At 57.1% G+C, this 15021-nt stretch overlaps 2 protein-coding genes across 2 annotated transcripts in view; both read left to right on the top strand.

The window, feature by feature from the left end:
• IGSF21 (immunoglobin superfamily member 21) overlaps positions 1-6350 on the top strand; it is a 44678-nt gene extending 38328 nt beyond the window's left edge. The window contains exons 4-10 of the mRNA XM_075172082.1: positions 356-474; positions 1301-1416; positions 1693-2140; positions 5137-5222; positions 5446-5638; positions 5733-5771; positions 6110-6350. Of these exons, the coding sequence (XP_075028183.1) occupies positions 356-474; positions 1301-1416; positions 1693-2140; positions 5137-5222; positions 5446-5638; positions 5733-5771; positions 6110-6183 (1075 nt within the window). The 3' untranslated portion in view covers positions 6184-6350. The remainder of the gene's footprint in view (positions 1-355; positions 475-1300; positions 1417-1692; positions 2141-5136; positions 5223-5445; positions 5639-5732; positions 5772-6109) is intronic.
• A 5265-nt stretch (positions 6351-11615) lies between these two features.
• On the top strand, positions 11616-14096 carry KLHDC7A (kelch domain containing 7A). The gene has a single exon (XM_075172097.1). The coding sequence runs from the start codon at positions 11616-11618 to the stop codon at positions 14094-14096; it is 2481 nt and encodes an 826-aa protein (XP_075028198.1).
• Positions 14097-15021: the final 925 nt, after the last annotated feature.

Here is a 15021-nt window from a genome sequence, read left to right on the forward strand (position 1 = left end):
GTAACGTCCGGTGCCAAGCCTTTAACATCGGCGTTTTGCAGGCGTTTAATGTCCACGCTTCGTGGGTTTTTGCTCTCGGCGGTGCCTTTACCTCCCGTACGCTTCTCCTTTCAATAATGCAATTACTTACCCTCCCGAGGAGCTGTCAGTGCCGGTAAACTCCAGCTGCTAAACCGCATTACACAGCGCTCTCCTGCAGCCTTTGCAGTTATTAATAGTTTATTGATCCCCATCACCAGCAAAAAGCAACCCCATCCGACGCCTTGACATCCGGATGCCAACCGCTGCATCCCCCGGGAAAATGGGGTTGGGATGGAGCGGGGAGCAAGTGGTGAGCCCTCTCTCTCCTCCCCAGCCTCCCCGAGGTTCGCATTTCGGACAACGGTCCCTACGAGTGTCACGTGGGGATTTACGACCGAGCCACGCGGGAGAAAGTGGTCCTGGCCTCTGGGAACATATTCCTCAACGTGATGGGTGGGTGGGACCGGAGGGGAAACGACTGCGGGGTCTCAGGGTGGGGGGACAGCAGGGATTTGGCTTATTTTCCCATCCCCAGGGACGGGGATGGGGATGGGGATGAGGATGGGGATGGAGATGAGGATGGGGATGGGGATGGGGATAGGGACAGGGATGGGGCTGGAGTTAAGGATGGAGATGGGGACAGGGATGGGGATGGAGATGGGGATGAGGACGGGGATGGGGATGGGGATGAGGATGGGGATGGGGAGAGGATGGAGATGGGGATGAGGACGGGGGTGGGGATAAGGATGGGGATGGGGATGAGGATGGAGATGGGGATGAGGACAGGGATGGGGATGAGGATGGAGATGGGGATGAGGATGGGGGTGGGGATGAGGATGGAGATGGGGATGGGGATGAGGATGGGGATGGAGATGAGGATGGGGATAGGGACAGGGGTGGGGATGGAGATAAGGATGGAGATGGGGATGAGGATGGGGATGGAGATAAGGATGGGGATGGAGATGAGGATGGGGATAGGGACAGGGGTGGGGATGGAGATGAGGATGGAGATGGGGATGAGGATGGGGATGGAGATGAGGATGGGGATAGGGACAGGGGTGGGGATGGAGATAAGGATGGAGATGGGGATGGAGATAAGGATGGAGATGGGGACAGGGATGGGGATGGGGATGAGGACAGGGATGGGGATGAAGATGGGGATGAGGACGGGCATGGGGATGAGGGTGGACATGGGGGTGAAGATGGGGATGAGGATGGGGATGGAGATAGGTGGGTGTTGAGGACACCATGCTAACACCCCAGCTCTGCTCCCCGGCAGCTCCTCCGACATCCATCTCGGTGCTCGCTGCTGACACGCCAGCGCCCTTCAGCCGCTACCAGGCACAGAACTTCACCCTGGTGTGTGTGGTCTCTGGTGGCAAGCCCGCCCCGCTGGTGAGCCCCTGGGGGGTTTTATCTTTCATACATATATATAAAGCAAACATAAAAAAAAAATATATAAAATATATAATATATAATATATATGGGCTGCTTTTGGAGGCAAAATAAGGCAAATAGCTGTCTGCTACACAAATCTTGCCCTGCAGCATCTTTCCGTGGGGACGTTGGGATGGAGCTCTATCCAAAGCTACCCAAGGGGATGGGATGCTGGGGATGTATGAGGTGGTGGCTGTCCCCACCGGGCTCACCGTCCCTTTTGTCCCCACACAGGTGTACTTCAAGCGGGACGGGGAGCCCATTGAGGCCACCCCGCTGCCGGAGCCGCCGGCCGGCGCCGGGAGCTGGGCACCCCGTAACCTCCTTCACCGGGACCTGGATGACACCAAGGTGCCGAAATCGCTGGCAGCCGAAGGAGAGGTGGGAGGCGGGCGACCCCCGGCCACAGCTGACCCCCCGCGGGGGCTGGCAGCCGAGCGGGGTCCTGTCACCGAAACCATCCCCGAAACGGTGGTGAGCCGGGAATTCCCACGATGGGTGCACGTGGCGGAGCCCATCTACTATTTCCGCCACACGCACGCGCCCGTCAGTGATGGGACGGTGGAGGCGCGGGCCACCCTCACCTGGACCCTGAACCCCCAAATTGACAACGAGGCGCTCTTCAGCTGCGAGGTGAAGCACCCGGCGCTCTCCATGCCCATGCAGTCCGAGGTGACGCTCGGTAAGCGCAGCTGCCACGGCTGGGTTTGGGGGGGTTTCTTGGCTTTTTTGCACTTTTTGCCTTATTTTTTTGCAAATTTTTTTGCAATTTTTTGCAATTTTTTTTGCCTTTTTTTGCGCTTTTTTCCTTTTTTTTTCACTTTTTGTATTTTTGCACTTTTTGCACTGTTGCTTTTCTTTTGGGGGTTTTCAGGGACCCACGGGCCAAAGTGGGGTGCCACCTAGGGCTGCACGATGATAGGAGGTAGCGATGCCGGGGCTCCACAAAAACAGAGGTGAGGGCAGTGGGTTTGGTTGGGGGTCCGTCAGGCAAGAGAAGAGGTTTGCTGTGTGTTGTAGGGGAGACAGAGCATGGTGGGGGGCTGTGTGGGGCAGGAGAGGGTGCAGGGAGGAGGAAAGCAAGGGCAGTTTGCGGGGGGGGCAAGCTGGGGTTGGGTGCAAGCAATAGGGGTGCTTGGGGGGGGTGTCCTGGGGTCTGTGGGGTGCAGAGCCCCTCATGCATGGGGGAGATAAGGAAAGAGGCTGTGGGGCTGCTGCCGCCCCAAGTCCTCATAGTCTCAGGATGCCCCGTAGAGGGGAGCAAGCCCTGGCCCTGCAGAGGGGGGTGCTGAGGGCCCCCCAACCATGGGGGATGCTATAGGGTGGGGTTTACTGGGTTGATATAGGGCTGGGGTTGGGAGGGGGCTGTTGAATCAGGCAGTGGGGGTTTGGGGTGATGTGTGGGGCTGGTAAGGGGGGAATTGAGGTATCAGAGCAAGGCAGCGATGTCAGTGGCAGGGGGTAATGCGGGCACAGCCTTAGATTTGGGGGGGGGCTGTGCTGGGAGAAACCCCCTCGGTGAGAAGGGGTTGCATGTTTTCATATAGGGGGGAGGCATAGGACCAGGGCAGGGGGGACAACGAGGGGCTGGTTTAGGGGGGAGCCAGGGCTGTGCTGGGTGTAGGGATGAGCAGGGAGGGGGGTGTTAAAGCTGGGGGCTCTGTTGGGGGACCTGGTGTTTGGTGGTCTTTGCCTTGGTTGCCTGTAGGGCAGATGAGGAAGTTGGTAGCCCCTTAATGTTACCCTCCTATGGGGTGTAACTCTGGGAGGGGATGGGACAGGGGAGCTCCTGTGGACTGGGTTCATGTTGGGATGGGGGGGGCACGTTCATCCCATAGCGACGTCGCCTCCATCCATCTAGACCCAGTCCCAGGAGACCCGAGGACGTGCCATGACCCTTGTTGGCCATCACCACCCAACTCATCCCAGTGGGGACTGCTGGCAAGGGGCCAGGCTGGCACCTGCATAGGGGCAGCCTGTGGGGCTGATGAGACCCCAGCTGTGATAGGGTGGTGGGATTGAGGCCAGGGCCGCCCTGTTGGCTCCCGGCATGCCCAGGATCCTAGAAGAGCAGAAGCTCCCCAAGTAACCATGGAAGCTGGTGAACAGAGTAGTTAACGGAGCCCTTCACTTCTCCCCAACCTTGGCTGGTCAACTAGCCCCCAGGTTAGGCTGGGGCTCCCCTCCTTTCTCCTGGTTCCCCATCAGAAGAGGCTGAACTCTCCACCAGGGTTGCCCCAGCTTTGGGGCACCCTCCTGGGTAGGCTGCTCCAGCCTTCCTCCCCTTGAGCTGGGTGGAGAAGACTGGGCTTTGCTCCTGGCCAAGTAGGGCACTTGGCTCGCTGCATTGGCAATGATGCATCGTCTCCTGGAGAGTTTCATCTCATTGGCTTTCCACCCGTCTTTGGCGCGGGCTTCGGTGTGCACAAGCCTCTCAATGCTGGTGCTCTGCCTCTTTTCCTTCAGCTCATCAACCACCTCAATTAGTGGGACTTGGTGGCAATGAGGAGGTCAACGGGAGGTTGGCAGCAGCTCTCTTGCTAATAGATAGCCCTCCATTATCTGTTCCTCCCCACCGAGCATTAAAGCTCTCTCCCAGCATACAACTGGCCAAAAAATAACCTAAGTCCTGCATTTTCACACGTTCTGCAGCTTAGGTCTCCACTCTCTGGGGCTCCCCATGAGGCCAAGACTTTGATGGGTTGCTGCTTCATCCCCAGTAGCTCCAATACCTGTGATGGCGAAGCCCACCCCACACTGCCCCCCCAAATCCACAGCACTCTTCATCCCCTAAGATGCCTCCAGCCTATGCATCTCACTGGGCACCCCACCACCACCATTTACGCCCAGGTTTTTCGCACCATCACAGCAGATCCCTCATTAACCCCCTCCCTATATATAAATAGTATATACAAAGTATGAGACACCCACTTTCGGCAAAGCACAACCTCCCTCCGGCCATTTTCGCCTTCAAGCCTGCAAAAGGCTCCTTCCATGCAAAGCCCAGGCAGCTCCTGGGGCTGTCCCATCCCACCCATGGCCCAGGAGGGACATCCACGCAACCCTGACCCAGCTGGGAGCAAGGAGCAGACTCGGCGTGGTGTCACCCCACCATGGCTGGCTGCATCACTGCTTCTCCCCGCAACGTAAGGGCAAGGGCACCTCAAGTCTGGTGTGGGAAAAGGGGTTCCCTCCTCTTTACAGGGCTGTCCTTGGCATTTTGTGCCAGCAAGGCTTTGTGGCTGTCTCCCATGCTAACAGCATTTGTGCATGACTCATTGAGGCCACCTTGTCCTGGGGACACTTTCCTGAGGTGCCTATCTCTTAGGCATCAAACTAACCTGACCCCCGCCTTGACCCCCCATTTCTGAGCAGGGGCAGCTCGGTTAGGAAATACATCCTTGGCCATCAGTGCATCCCATTACAGTCAGCTATCAATCGTGCAGTCTTCCCGTTCATCTGCCTGTGGGGTCTTTGCCTACCTGTCTATCAGTCATGTGGACGTCCGTCAGCCTGTCCATCAATCACCCAGCCGTCAGTCCCATCGGCTGGCACACACTGTGCCGCCCTCTCGCCACGATCGTTCATCAAACCATCATTAACCCCGGCCAAGGGCACTCACCAGCACCCGGAACCCCTCGCTCGGCTGATGTCCCTTCTTGTCCCCTTCCCTTGCAGTTGCTCCCAAGGGCCCGAAGATCACGATGACCCCGACAAGAGCCCGCGTCGGAGACACCGTGCGGATCTTGGTGCAGGGCTTCCAGGTCAGCATCCCCCAGTCATCCCCATCACCGTGGGGCGATGCCGTGCCAACGGTCAACCTTGCATCCACACCAGCACTTTATGGGGTTGGCTTGGTGACCTTGGGTCGCATCATGGTCCCTACGCACCCCTGGGCATTTCAGCTGTACCCTGTCCTTGCTCCAGGTGTGAGGCAGGGCTTACTCACCCCCTACACCCATCTCACAGCCCCCCATCTCCCCACAGAATGAAGTCTTCCCCGAGCCCCTCTTCACTTGGACCCGCGTGGGGAGCCGGCTCCTCGACGGCAGCGCCGAACACGACGGCAAGGAGCTGGTGCTGGAGCGGGTGCCGGCCGAGCTCAACGGCTCCATGTACCGCTGCACTGCCCAGAACCCCCTGGGCTCCACCGACACCCATACCCGGCTCATCGTTTTCGGTATGGCAGCACCGCGGGGGTCACCCTTCCCTCCACAAATCCTCACTCATCTCCCCCCAGTAAAACTGTCTCTTTTTTATTTCTTTCCCATTAGAAAACCCAAATATTCCAAGAGGAACAGAGGACTCCAACGGTGAGTGGTGGTGGGACTGGTATTTTGATCCAAAACCCCTCAGGGAGGGAAGGACCATGCAGAGAGCATCCCTCCTTGCATTACCCCAAGCCCTGGAGCATCCCTCCTTGCCTCACCCCAAGCCCTTGCCTTTGGCAGCAGGGATGTCCTTGCACCAACAGGGGCCCCGTGGATGCTCCCCGCAGCATCCCTGACCTGCTGCCTGCCCCACACAAGCTCCATAGCAAGTTTAGGAGGGGGATGCCCCCCCAAAAAAGGTGGTGACCCCATCCTGCTTTGACCCCAAGCAGCAAGACCTGGCTCCCTAAACTCCCCATCCCTTTTCTCCTCCTGCCTAGGTTCACTTACCGGCCACTGCGGCTTCAGACTGGTTTTGGCGCTCACCCTAACAGTGATCCTGGAGCTAACGTGAAGCTTCACCTGCCTCTTCCTCCTCTTCCTCTTCCTCCGTACGGCTCCACCTGGCATTTACACCTCCGTCAATCGGTTCTCTCGCTCTCTCTTTTTTTTTTTTTTCTATACTATTTACAGTCTCAGTCTCTTTCTGTCTGTGTCTTGGCTTCCTCAGACAATTTAATTAAAAGGAAAAAGAAAAATCTCCCTTGGTAGAAGGCTGTGCTTAATGTTTTGCCTTGTGCTGTCGTACCCAGAACCATTTTGGGGTACCCAGAGGCTTAGCAAGGTCTTGGGGGGGTGTCTATTATGCAAGAGCCAGATTTCCCCTGGAAAATCCATTTACACCATTCCCACTGCACCGAGCTGCTCCAGGTCTCAGCTCCCCGGGGTAGGGACCACAGGTGTCCCCAATATGAGGGATGCTGGGGACTAGTCCTACACGCAGACGGTGGCACTGGGAGCCCAAAAGCCGCGGATTACTGGCCTTAAACCCTGGGACCTTGGTTGGGGCAAATCAGCTTTGCGGGAGGACGGGAGCCGTGCACAACACTCGTCCTGGGCTGGACGGTCAATCTGTAGTGACAGGCGGCTCCCCACTCAAAATGTCAGTGCTTGACGGGCAGCACCGGCGCAGAGCCACCAGCCGAGTTTAAAGTGCTGCGCCCACGTTTGGTCCATGCCACCCTCCCCATCCCTCTTGGCTAATTGTCACCATGGAAACAGATAATGGTTTGATAATGGTCAGATCCTGGCCATTCCTATGGTACCCCGTGCTGCTGGGCACATCCCAGTACGGTGTTAATCCTGCTGCAGGAAGGCTCTTTGCAAAAACCAGGTCGTTTTGCCCCAATCCTGCCCAGTGCTGGGGGATGCCAGTGGTTTGCCCGGCTGCTTTCCCTCCCCACGCTGCCCTGAGAGCATCCAGCCTCGGGCCGGGATCCCTGGGGAGCGGATGCGGGGGAGAGGAGCCTGAGGACGGGGCGCTCCCCTGCCTTTTCCTCTGGGGACTTTTAATCCTAGAGGATTAGCCAGCAGCCGTGCAGCGCTTCATCTTTCCAAAGCCCCATATGAGTGCTAAGCATTATTATTACTATTATGATTAATTATTATTAAGCAGATTCAGTCCCTACCACGCTCTCTTGCCAACCTCGCTGCGAGCGATTTCCCAGCCTCAAAGGAGCTGAACAAACACACGGCGGCTCAGGAGTTTCTTCCCATACGCAATAATTTGGGCTGGCAGCAATGCAGGGACAGACCGGGGCTGGCTGGGATGTGGGAGGATCAGCAGCTCCACTTTCATCCCAGAGCAACAGCTTTCGAGCATCTGGATCCCTTCGGACTCGCTGCCTGAACCCCCCCAGCTCTCTCCCCGACCACTTTCACTGCTCCAGCCCATTGCACCCCCCCGGCCAAGAAGGGAACCTTCATTTTTGAGGGGAACCTTCATTTTTTAGGGGAACCTTTATTTTTTAAGGGAACCTTCATTTTTTAGGGGAACCTTTATTTTTTAAGGGAACCTTTATTTTTTAGGGGAACCTTCATTTTTTAAGGCAATCCTTGTGACTCAGTTTACCCCCATGCTACCGACTTGGCAGGAGAGCCTCCCACCACGGCACAGATGCTTCTTGCCCTCCTCGCTGGATTGAAGATGCTCCAGGGGCCTCATCCCAACGTGATTAAACAACCATTAGGCCTTCTCGCTTCGAAAATGGGGATTTACAGACGCCCAAACTTCCATTTAAATGCAAATGTGACAATTTTAGCCCGGAACCATGGAAATGACAAGCATTAGAGAGGCAGTGCCACCATCAACCGGCTCCGCTTGGTGCCATCTCAAGAGTGACGTGACCTCCCCATCCAGCAGCTGGGAGAGGACCGGTGGGCTCAGAGGTCCCGCATCCCAAATTGGTCCCTCTGTGTGCATTCGGGATGCTTAGCTCTTCCCCATGGTGATGGATCAGGCCAGAGGATGGGACCTTCTCAGCACCAGCACAGCCAGAGCGATGACCGAGGGGACAGAGGAGTCTCCTCATTTTGGGCAGAGATGCCACCTGCTTTCCCAAAGTGCCCCCAAGCCCCCGAGGCAAGGGACACGGAGAGATGCCACCCCACCAAAGCAATGATCCAAAGAAAACCTCCCATGCCGTGCTGGACCCTACCTTCACCTCCTGCCCACCTACCTACGTTCACCCTCCACGTACCAGCCCTGTGTCCCCATCCCCATCCACCTTCCTACAGGTAATTACAAAGGACATCAATTAAATCCCTGGCTGCCCCCTACCACACACCCTGTTGTTTGAGGACCTGGCAGTGAATAATGCAGGAGGTTGGAGGGGGAAAGAGCTGCTCAGGTTGTTTCATTATTGATGAGAGATGACAGATCCGTGGCTGACAACCTGCCTAAGAGATACGATTAGCTTGTAAAAAATTAATCGCGCTTCTTAGGGATGACGCGAGCTGAAAACCCCAAAGAGCGGCGTTATTGATGTTCCCTAATTTCAGGGGACTTTGAAAAGGTTTTAGCAAAATTTGGAAGAGGCAATTACATTCAGTTAGAGTCACAAGTGCCGAGACGTCACCGCTGCTCGGAGACGCCACGGCCGCATCCCCTGCTCCCTTACACTGCCACTCGTCCTCCTTACCGCAAGGCATAGATAAGTATACATTTATACGTCAGACCTGCATTTTTGCCGCAGGGATCCTCCTTCCCGACTTCATCCCCCACAGCTCGAGCTCGCAGTCAGGCTCTGGTCCCCCCATCCTGCCATTTGTAAAGGCAGCAGCACCCAGAGCACGCTGCCTGCCGAAAATGCCCTCACCTCCCGCTGCGCTCCGTGTTTCGCCATCCCAAAGTCCATAAAAACTTGCCGGTGATGAGGATAACCTCGCTCATCCTGGCAATGACGCCACGCGGGGTCTTAGCAGCCCAGCCCTGCATGTCTCAAGGATGAGGCACATCTGAGCCCTTTGGGATATTGGGGTGGGGGAGGCACAAAACTAGGGAGGCTCTGGCTTGACAAAGCTGGGAATGCCAGTGGGAGCAGCAGTGGGCTTTGGTTGGTGCTTCCCTGCCTCCCCCACCTCGTTACCGGGCACCCTTACTGCCGTGGATGTGTTCACAGCATAATTCATACTTCCCAGCTCACGAACACAAGGATATTTGCAGATCTACCTGCAAATTAAAAACTGCGGCAGTGAGAGATGAAGAAACCCAGGGGTCACGGCCGCGCATGGGTGGCCAAACCCTTTGCCAATTAGCCAAGCCCTGAAACACATGCCCAGCCTCAATGCACATCCCCGTTACCCCAAGTCCAGCCTCAGCTTTCGGACCCTCCGGGTTTGCAGGCAGGAGGGATACACCTTCCCCGAGGTTTTGGCTAGACAAAGCCCCCCAGCAATGGATTTTGGGTCCCCATGCCAAATAGGATGGAGGGGAGCGGCTGGGTGGGTTTTGACTGGTGGTTTTTTGGCCCCTGGCCCAAGCTCAAGATGCAGCCGAGCAGGATGCATCAGTCCAGCTCTCAATCTAAATATCCTCATTCCCCCAGACTCTTCATCGCTGCGTTTCCCCACGCTGCACCCATACAAGGTGACAACATCTCAAACATCCCCCTAAAAGCTGCTGGTGGGCTCTCCCTGTTCACAGCAGGGATGTGCATAGGGGTCCCCGACTGCCAAGCCGGCACAGGGAATTTACCCCTCTGCTGCTTTTCCATCCTCTTTCTATATATATATAAATATTACACTCTATAGCACATGGTCCTCCACCTAACGAGCACCCATGTCAAGTCTAGTGGCAGATATACAATCACCCCCATCCCTTTCGGCACCACCCCCCTCCCCGGGTGAAGCCATCAGGCCAAAAGCAGCATCTCAGCACTGGCAGGGAGGGCATCTCAGTGCTTGCAGACGCTGGTAATGGTGGGGAACGTGCCCCAGGGAGGTTCAGGTGCTCGTCCCCATCGCAAAAGGCAGTGCCCGAGCTCGTGCAATGGCTGGTGAAGATCTGCTGCTGCACGGCAGGTGGTTTGGGAGGCTGCAGACACCGGGTGAGAGCTCACGAGCACCCACCACCCATTCGAGACCCATGGCAAGATCTCATCCCACCACACTGACCCATGCAGTCAGGACCCGTCGCACCCACACCTCATACAAGGAGTTGTTTTAACATCCCCTGGGCTCATTTCTCCAGCAAATCCCACCGGATCAGGACCAAGCCAGCAGGAAGCGAGTCTCTGCATACAAACAGGAGCAGTCGCCCACCCCCACCCACATTTTGGCTGTTTCTTTGCCGCCTTGTAGGACCTCGTTTCTTTATGCATCTCTCAGCATGCGAGACGTTCCCCTCAGGGAGAAGGAAATTAATTTTATCCCTTTGAATTCAGCTCGCTTAGCGGCGGTTGCACAGGGATGCCATTCCCCAGGCCCCCTTCCCTTCCCCCCCCCGCGGTCCAGGCGCGGGGACTTGACTGCCTCAGGGACGATGGGGACGACAATTCCCCTAAATCTTTGAAATTCAGATCAGAACCAGACACATCACCGACATCTTTCCAGGGGGAGGAAGAAGCAAGCGTGACACTGTCTGGCATCCTCTGTGCCTCAGTTTCCCCACAGCGGCTCCAATCCCTGCGGACATCCCACACGCAGCAGCACATCACTTTGAAATGATGACTCGCACCTCTCCCATCCCTTCTCATCCCAAATTTCTTCCCGGTCCCAATGCTTTTGTGCAATTCCCTTACTTCATCCCTTTCCCAGTGCACATGGATGCAGGGCTCTGAACACACCGGCCGCCAGCTGCAGTTTCACTTCTGGCTTTATTTGCGCTTTGGTGTCCAGTTTTCCTCCTCCCAAAGCCCCCAGCTCCTTTCCCACCAGTTCTTAATTCCCCTGCCACTTCCAAGCTGGCCTCAAAGAGACCCCAGCAGCTTTCGGGCTATTTCCCGTCACCCTTCGTTAGCCAGCGTGCCACAAACAAAGGCCACCAAATTAGTCACCCGCCTCTGCTCGGCATCGGACCAAAGGTCTGCCTGGCCCCGGGCTGCTGCTCCCTCCCTTCCCCGTGCCTGCACCCAGGGATGAGGGACCTTTCCCAGATGAAACAACTTATTTTCCCCTTCTATTGCATCATCCCTTTTAAATAGCAAAAGAAACGGGGAGGCAGCACCGTCGGGCTGCTCAGAGGAGATACTTTTCTTCCCTTTGTGCTTCCTTTTGCTTTTCTCTGAGTCTCTCTGTTTACCAGGCTAATAAAGCCGGCTCTGTGCCGCCAGCTCTGGGCTGCACCTTTTCCCTGGAGCCCAGCCCATACCAAACATGCAAAGCTCATCCGGAAACCTCCTGCCAGCTTTGCCTGCTCAAAGTCACCTTGCCCCAAACCTTCAGCTCCACACTCCGGGCTCGCTCGGCAATCATTAATCGGCTTCTCCGCATTCCCGGCATGGAAAAATGCCCCAGCGGGTAACCCTACCCTGGCAGTCCGACATGCAGCTGGCCGGCAAGCTGGTCCTCTCCGCCACCGCTCTGCTCCTCCTGACTTTGGCGTACAGGTTTTATAAGTCCCGCTCGCTTGCCGGGGGCAAAATCCCACCGGCCCATGCGGGAGGAGAGCAGAGGGAAAACGCTGCCCAGGATGGGGATGGGGACGGTGCGGCAGGTCTGCGGCGGAGGAGGGTGTTTGGTGAGGAGGCGAGGAGGGATGGCGGGGATGCACGAGCCAGCAGTCAAGCGAGCGTCCCTGGGACACGGCGCACGCCTCCCCGGGGGGATCGAAGTCTGCCAAGGGGTGAGGAGGAGGAGGAGGAAGGAGGGGAGATGGTTTCTGAACTGGGGCTAACTTGCAGGAGAGCGGAGGTGGCCAGCAGGGGAAGTGAGCTGGGAAGCAAGCTGGGAATTAAGCTGGGAAGTAACTTGGGAAGCGAGCCAGGAATCAAGCCAGGAATTGAACCGGGAAGTGATCTGGGAAGTGAGCCAGGAAGCAAGTCAGGAAGTGAGTTGGGAAATGAGCTGGGAAGTGAGCCGGGAAGTGAGCCGGGAAGTGAGCTGGGAAGTGAGCTGGGAAGTGAGCCGGGAAGCGAGCTGGGAAGCGAGCTGGGAAGCGAGCTGAGCTCTTATGACCCTGGGGAGGCAGCTGCAACACTGAGCAGCTGCGGGGAGGAGGGCATGCTTGCCCCAAGCACCAGGCTGTCCCCCGGTATTGCTAATGCCCAGATGCCAGGTAACAGACGCGCCCAAAGCACGGAGCAGGATTTGGCCCGCGGAGGCATGAGCTGGGAGGCCGAGGGACGCGGGGGGATGATCCAGACCCTCAGCGTCACCTCGGACCTGGGGCTAACAATGACGGCGAGCAATGCGGGGTCGGACTCCTCCTACTGTTTCTCCTCGGTCGCGAAGATCCAGGTGGAGGAGAACTACATCACCAAGCGGCGGGCGAAGGACGGGGCTGGGCAGCCAGTCCGCAACCTCAAAGGCAAAGTCTATGACTACTACGTCCAGTCCATCTCCCAGTCGGTGTCGAAGAAGAGGTCTCTCCCCCACATCCCTCTGGGAACATCCCGGTGCCACAGCTCAGAGCAGGTCAGTGAAGAGTTGCAGAGCTTTGCAACCCAGGACCCGGACCCAGCTTCAGCAATACAGGATCCCACCACCTCCTCCATAGTTCCACCACTTACGGGGAGCTTGGAGATCTCCCCTGAGCCACCATCTCCTGGCTGCAAGGACAGCATGCTCCAGATCGCTGACAGCCCCCACCTCCAGCTGCCCATGGAGGGTTTTGGGGTCACGGTGCCAGCAGGCACGCAGCCTGCAAGCCCCCAGCCAGGGCTGGTGGCCAGTGCTGACCTCTTTGAAATGCCATCACCTACCCACCTGGATCTGGGAAACTGCTACGAGGTCCTCTGCACAGCCAAGGCACAAAAGCTCAGGCACCTCCAGGAGGCCGCCTACAAGCTGATGAGCGACAACTACCTGCAGGTGCTGAGGACACCTTCCATCTATGGCCGCCTCAACGCTGGCGAGCGGGAGCTCATCCTGCGGCGGAGGATGAAGGGGAAGATGTACGTGGCCGTGGCGGACGTCAACGTGCAGGAGCCCGGCCTCCATACCAGCCGCCTCTGCTACTACGATGACGGAGGGGACTGCTGGCATCACCTCTGCCACATGCCACCGGAGGTGGTCTCCCGGGGGTGCGCCATGTGCAGCATGTTCAACTACCTCTTCGTGGTGGCCGGCTGCGAGGGCACGGGCCAGACACAGAGACCCTCCAACCGTGTCTTCTCCTATGACCCCCTGACCAACATCTGGAGGGAGATCTGCCCCCTGAACCAAGCACGGCCGCACTGCAAGCTCGTGGCCTTGGACGGCCACCTCTACGCCATCGGTGGCGAGTGCCTCTACACGGTGGAGCGCTACGACCCCCGGCAGGACCGCTGGACCTTCACCGCACCCCTGCCCCACGACACCTTCGCCGTGGCCCACACGGCCACGGTGTGCGATGGGGAGATCTACGTGACAGGGGGCACCTTGCGCTACGTGCTGCTGCGTTACGCCGCCCGCTCGGACAGCTGGGGGGTCAGCCCGGCCGGCGGCAGCAAGGACAGAACGGCCGAGATGGTGAGCACCAATGGCTTCATCTACCGCTTTGACCTCCACCGCAGCATGGGCATCAGCGTCTACCGCTGCAGCGCCAAGGCCAAGCTATGGTATGAGTGTGCTGCCTACACCATGCCCGACCTGTCCGGCTTCCAGTGCGCCGTGGTGGGCAGCCTGGTCCACTGTGTTGGCCGGCACTTCCACATACGTTTCTTGGCCGACCACATCTCACCACGCTTTGGGACCAAGGAGCTGCAGCCCTTCCCATCGCCCCGTGGCAGCCTCCTCTCGGCCGTCCTGGTGCTGCCAGAGGGAGGGACAGCACAAACACAAGTTTGAGGGATCCATGCTGGGGTCTCATGAAACAGTAGTGGTGGCTTGGACATGATGTGATGGTGAAAGCTGGTAGAAGAAGCCACCAGCCCACATTGGACCACGTAGCATGGGACCAACACTACCAGGGCAATGTTACCCATACCTACCATCAAGCAGGCATCCTCCCAGTCCCCGTAAATAAGGAAGGAGACCAACTGCCCTTGGATCCTGCCAGTAAACCCAGCCTTGAAGACACAAGGAAGAGCAGAGCAGGAGCTGGGCGGACTCGTTTGCTTAGAGGTATTTAAACACAGGTGTGCTTGCTCAGATGCAAATAAACCACGGCTCGCTGCAGGCTCCCAGCTGTGCACTGCCCGATAAGTAGCTGCTTTACACAGCGGGTGTTTAATATTGACCTGGACACGCAACACGGGGGATTTTAGGGTGGAGGAACACAGCAGGGAGGTTTGATCCCTAAGGAGGTATCACCCAAAGGTCAGCCCCATCAGCATCAAGCCAACATTGAGCCTTCGAGCTTGACCGCACACATCACCCCAGGCTTGGAGGCTGGGAGCCAGAGGGTGCACTGCTCCTACCAGTGCCTTGTTATCGGTTACCTTATCCTCAGCACAGAATAATATAGATATAAATATGTATTTATATGCACGCGATGTAAATAGGCACTATAGATTCATAGACAGCTGGTCTTAAATGAAATTAAAGTGAACGTTTGGTAAAATTAACCATGGGCAACTGTTGCGCATCATTTCAAGTCGCAGCCAAGCCTAATGGGAACAAAGAGGCCGATGCATGTTTTACATTGTTAATTACTGCACAAGCAACATCTCTGAGGAGGCAACCAAAAGCAAAGCAGGGCCCTGGATATGAGCAGCCAGTCTTTCATCCCTTTTTCCCCAGGTTTCACCGACCTCACTCCGCTGCTTCTGTG

This window comes from Calonectris borealis, chromosome 23, assembly GCF_964195595.1.
Source record: "Calonectris borealis chromosome 23, bCalBor7.hap1.2, whole genome shotgun sequence".
NCBI classification, from domain to species: Eukaryota; Metazoa; Chordata; class Aves; order Procellariiformes; family Procellariidae; genus Calonectris; species Calonectris borealis.

Coding starts and splice junctions, on each gene's coding strand:
- KLHDC7A (XM_075172097.1), top strand. CDS start 11,616: ATGCCCCAGCGGGTAACCCTACCCTGGCAGTCCGACATGCAGCTGGCC.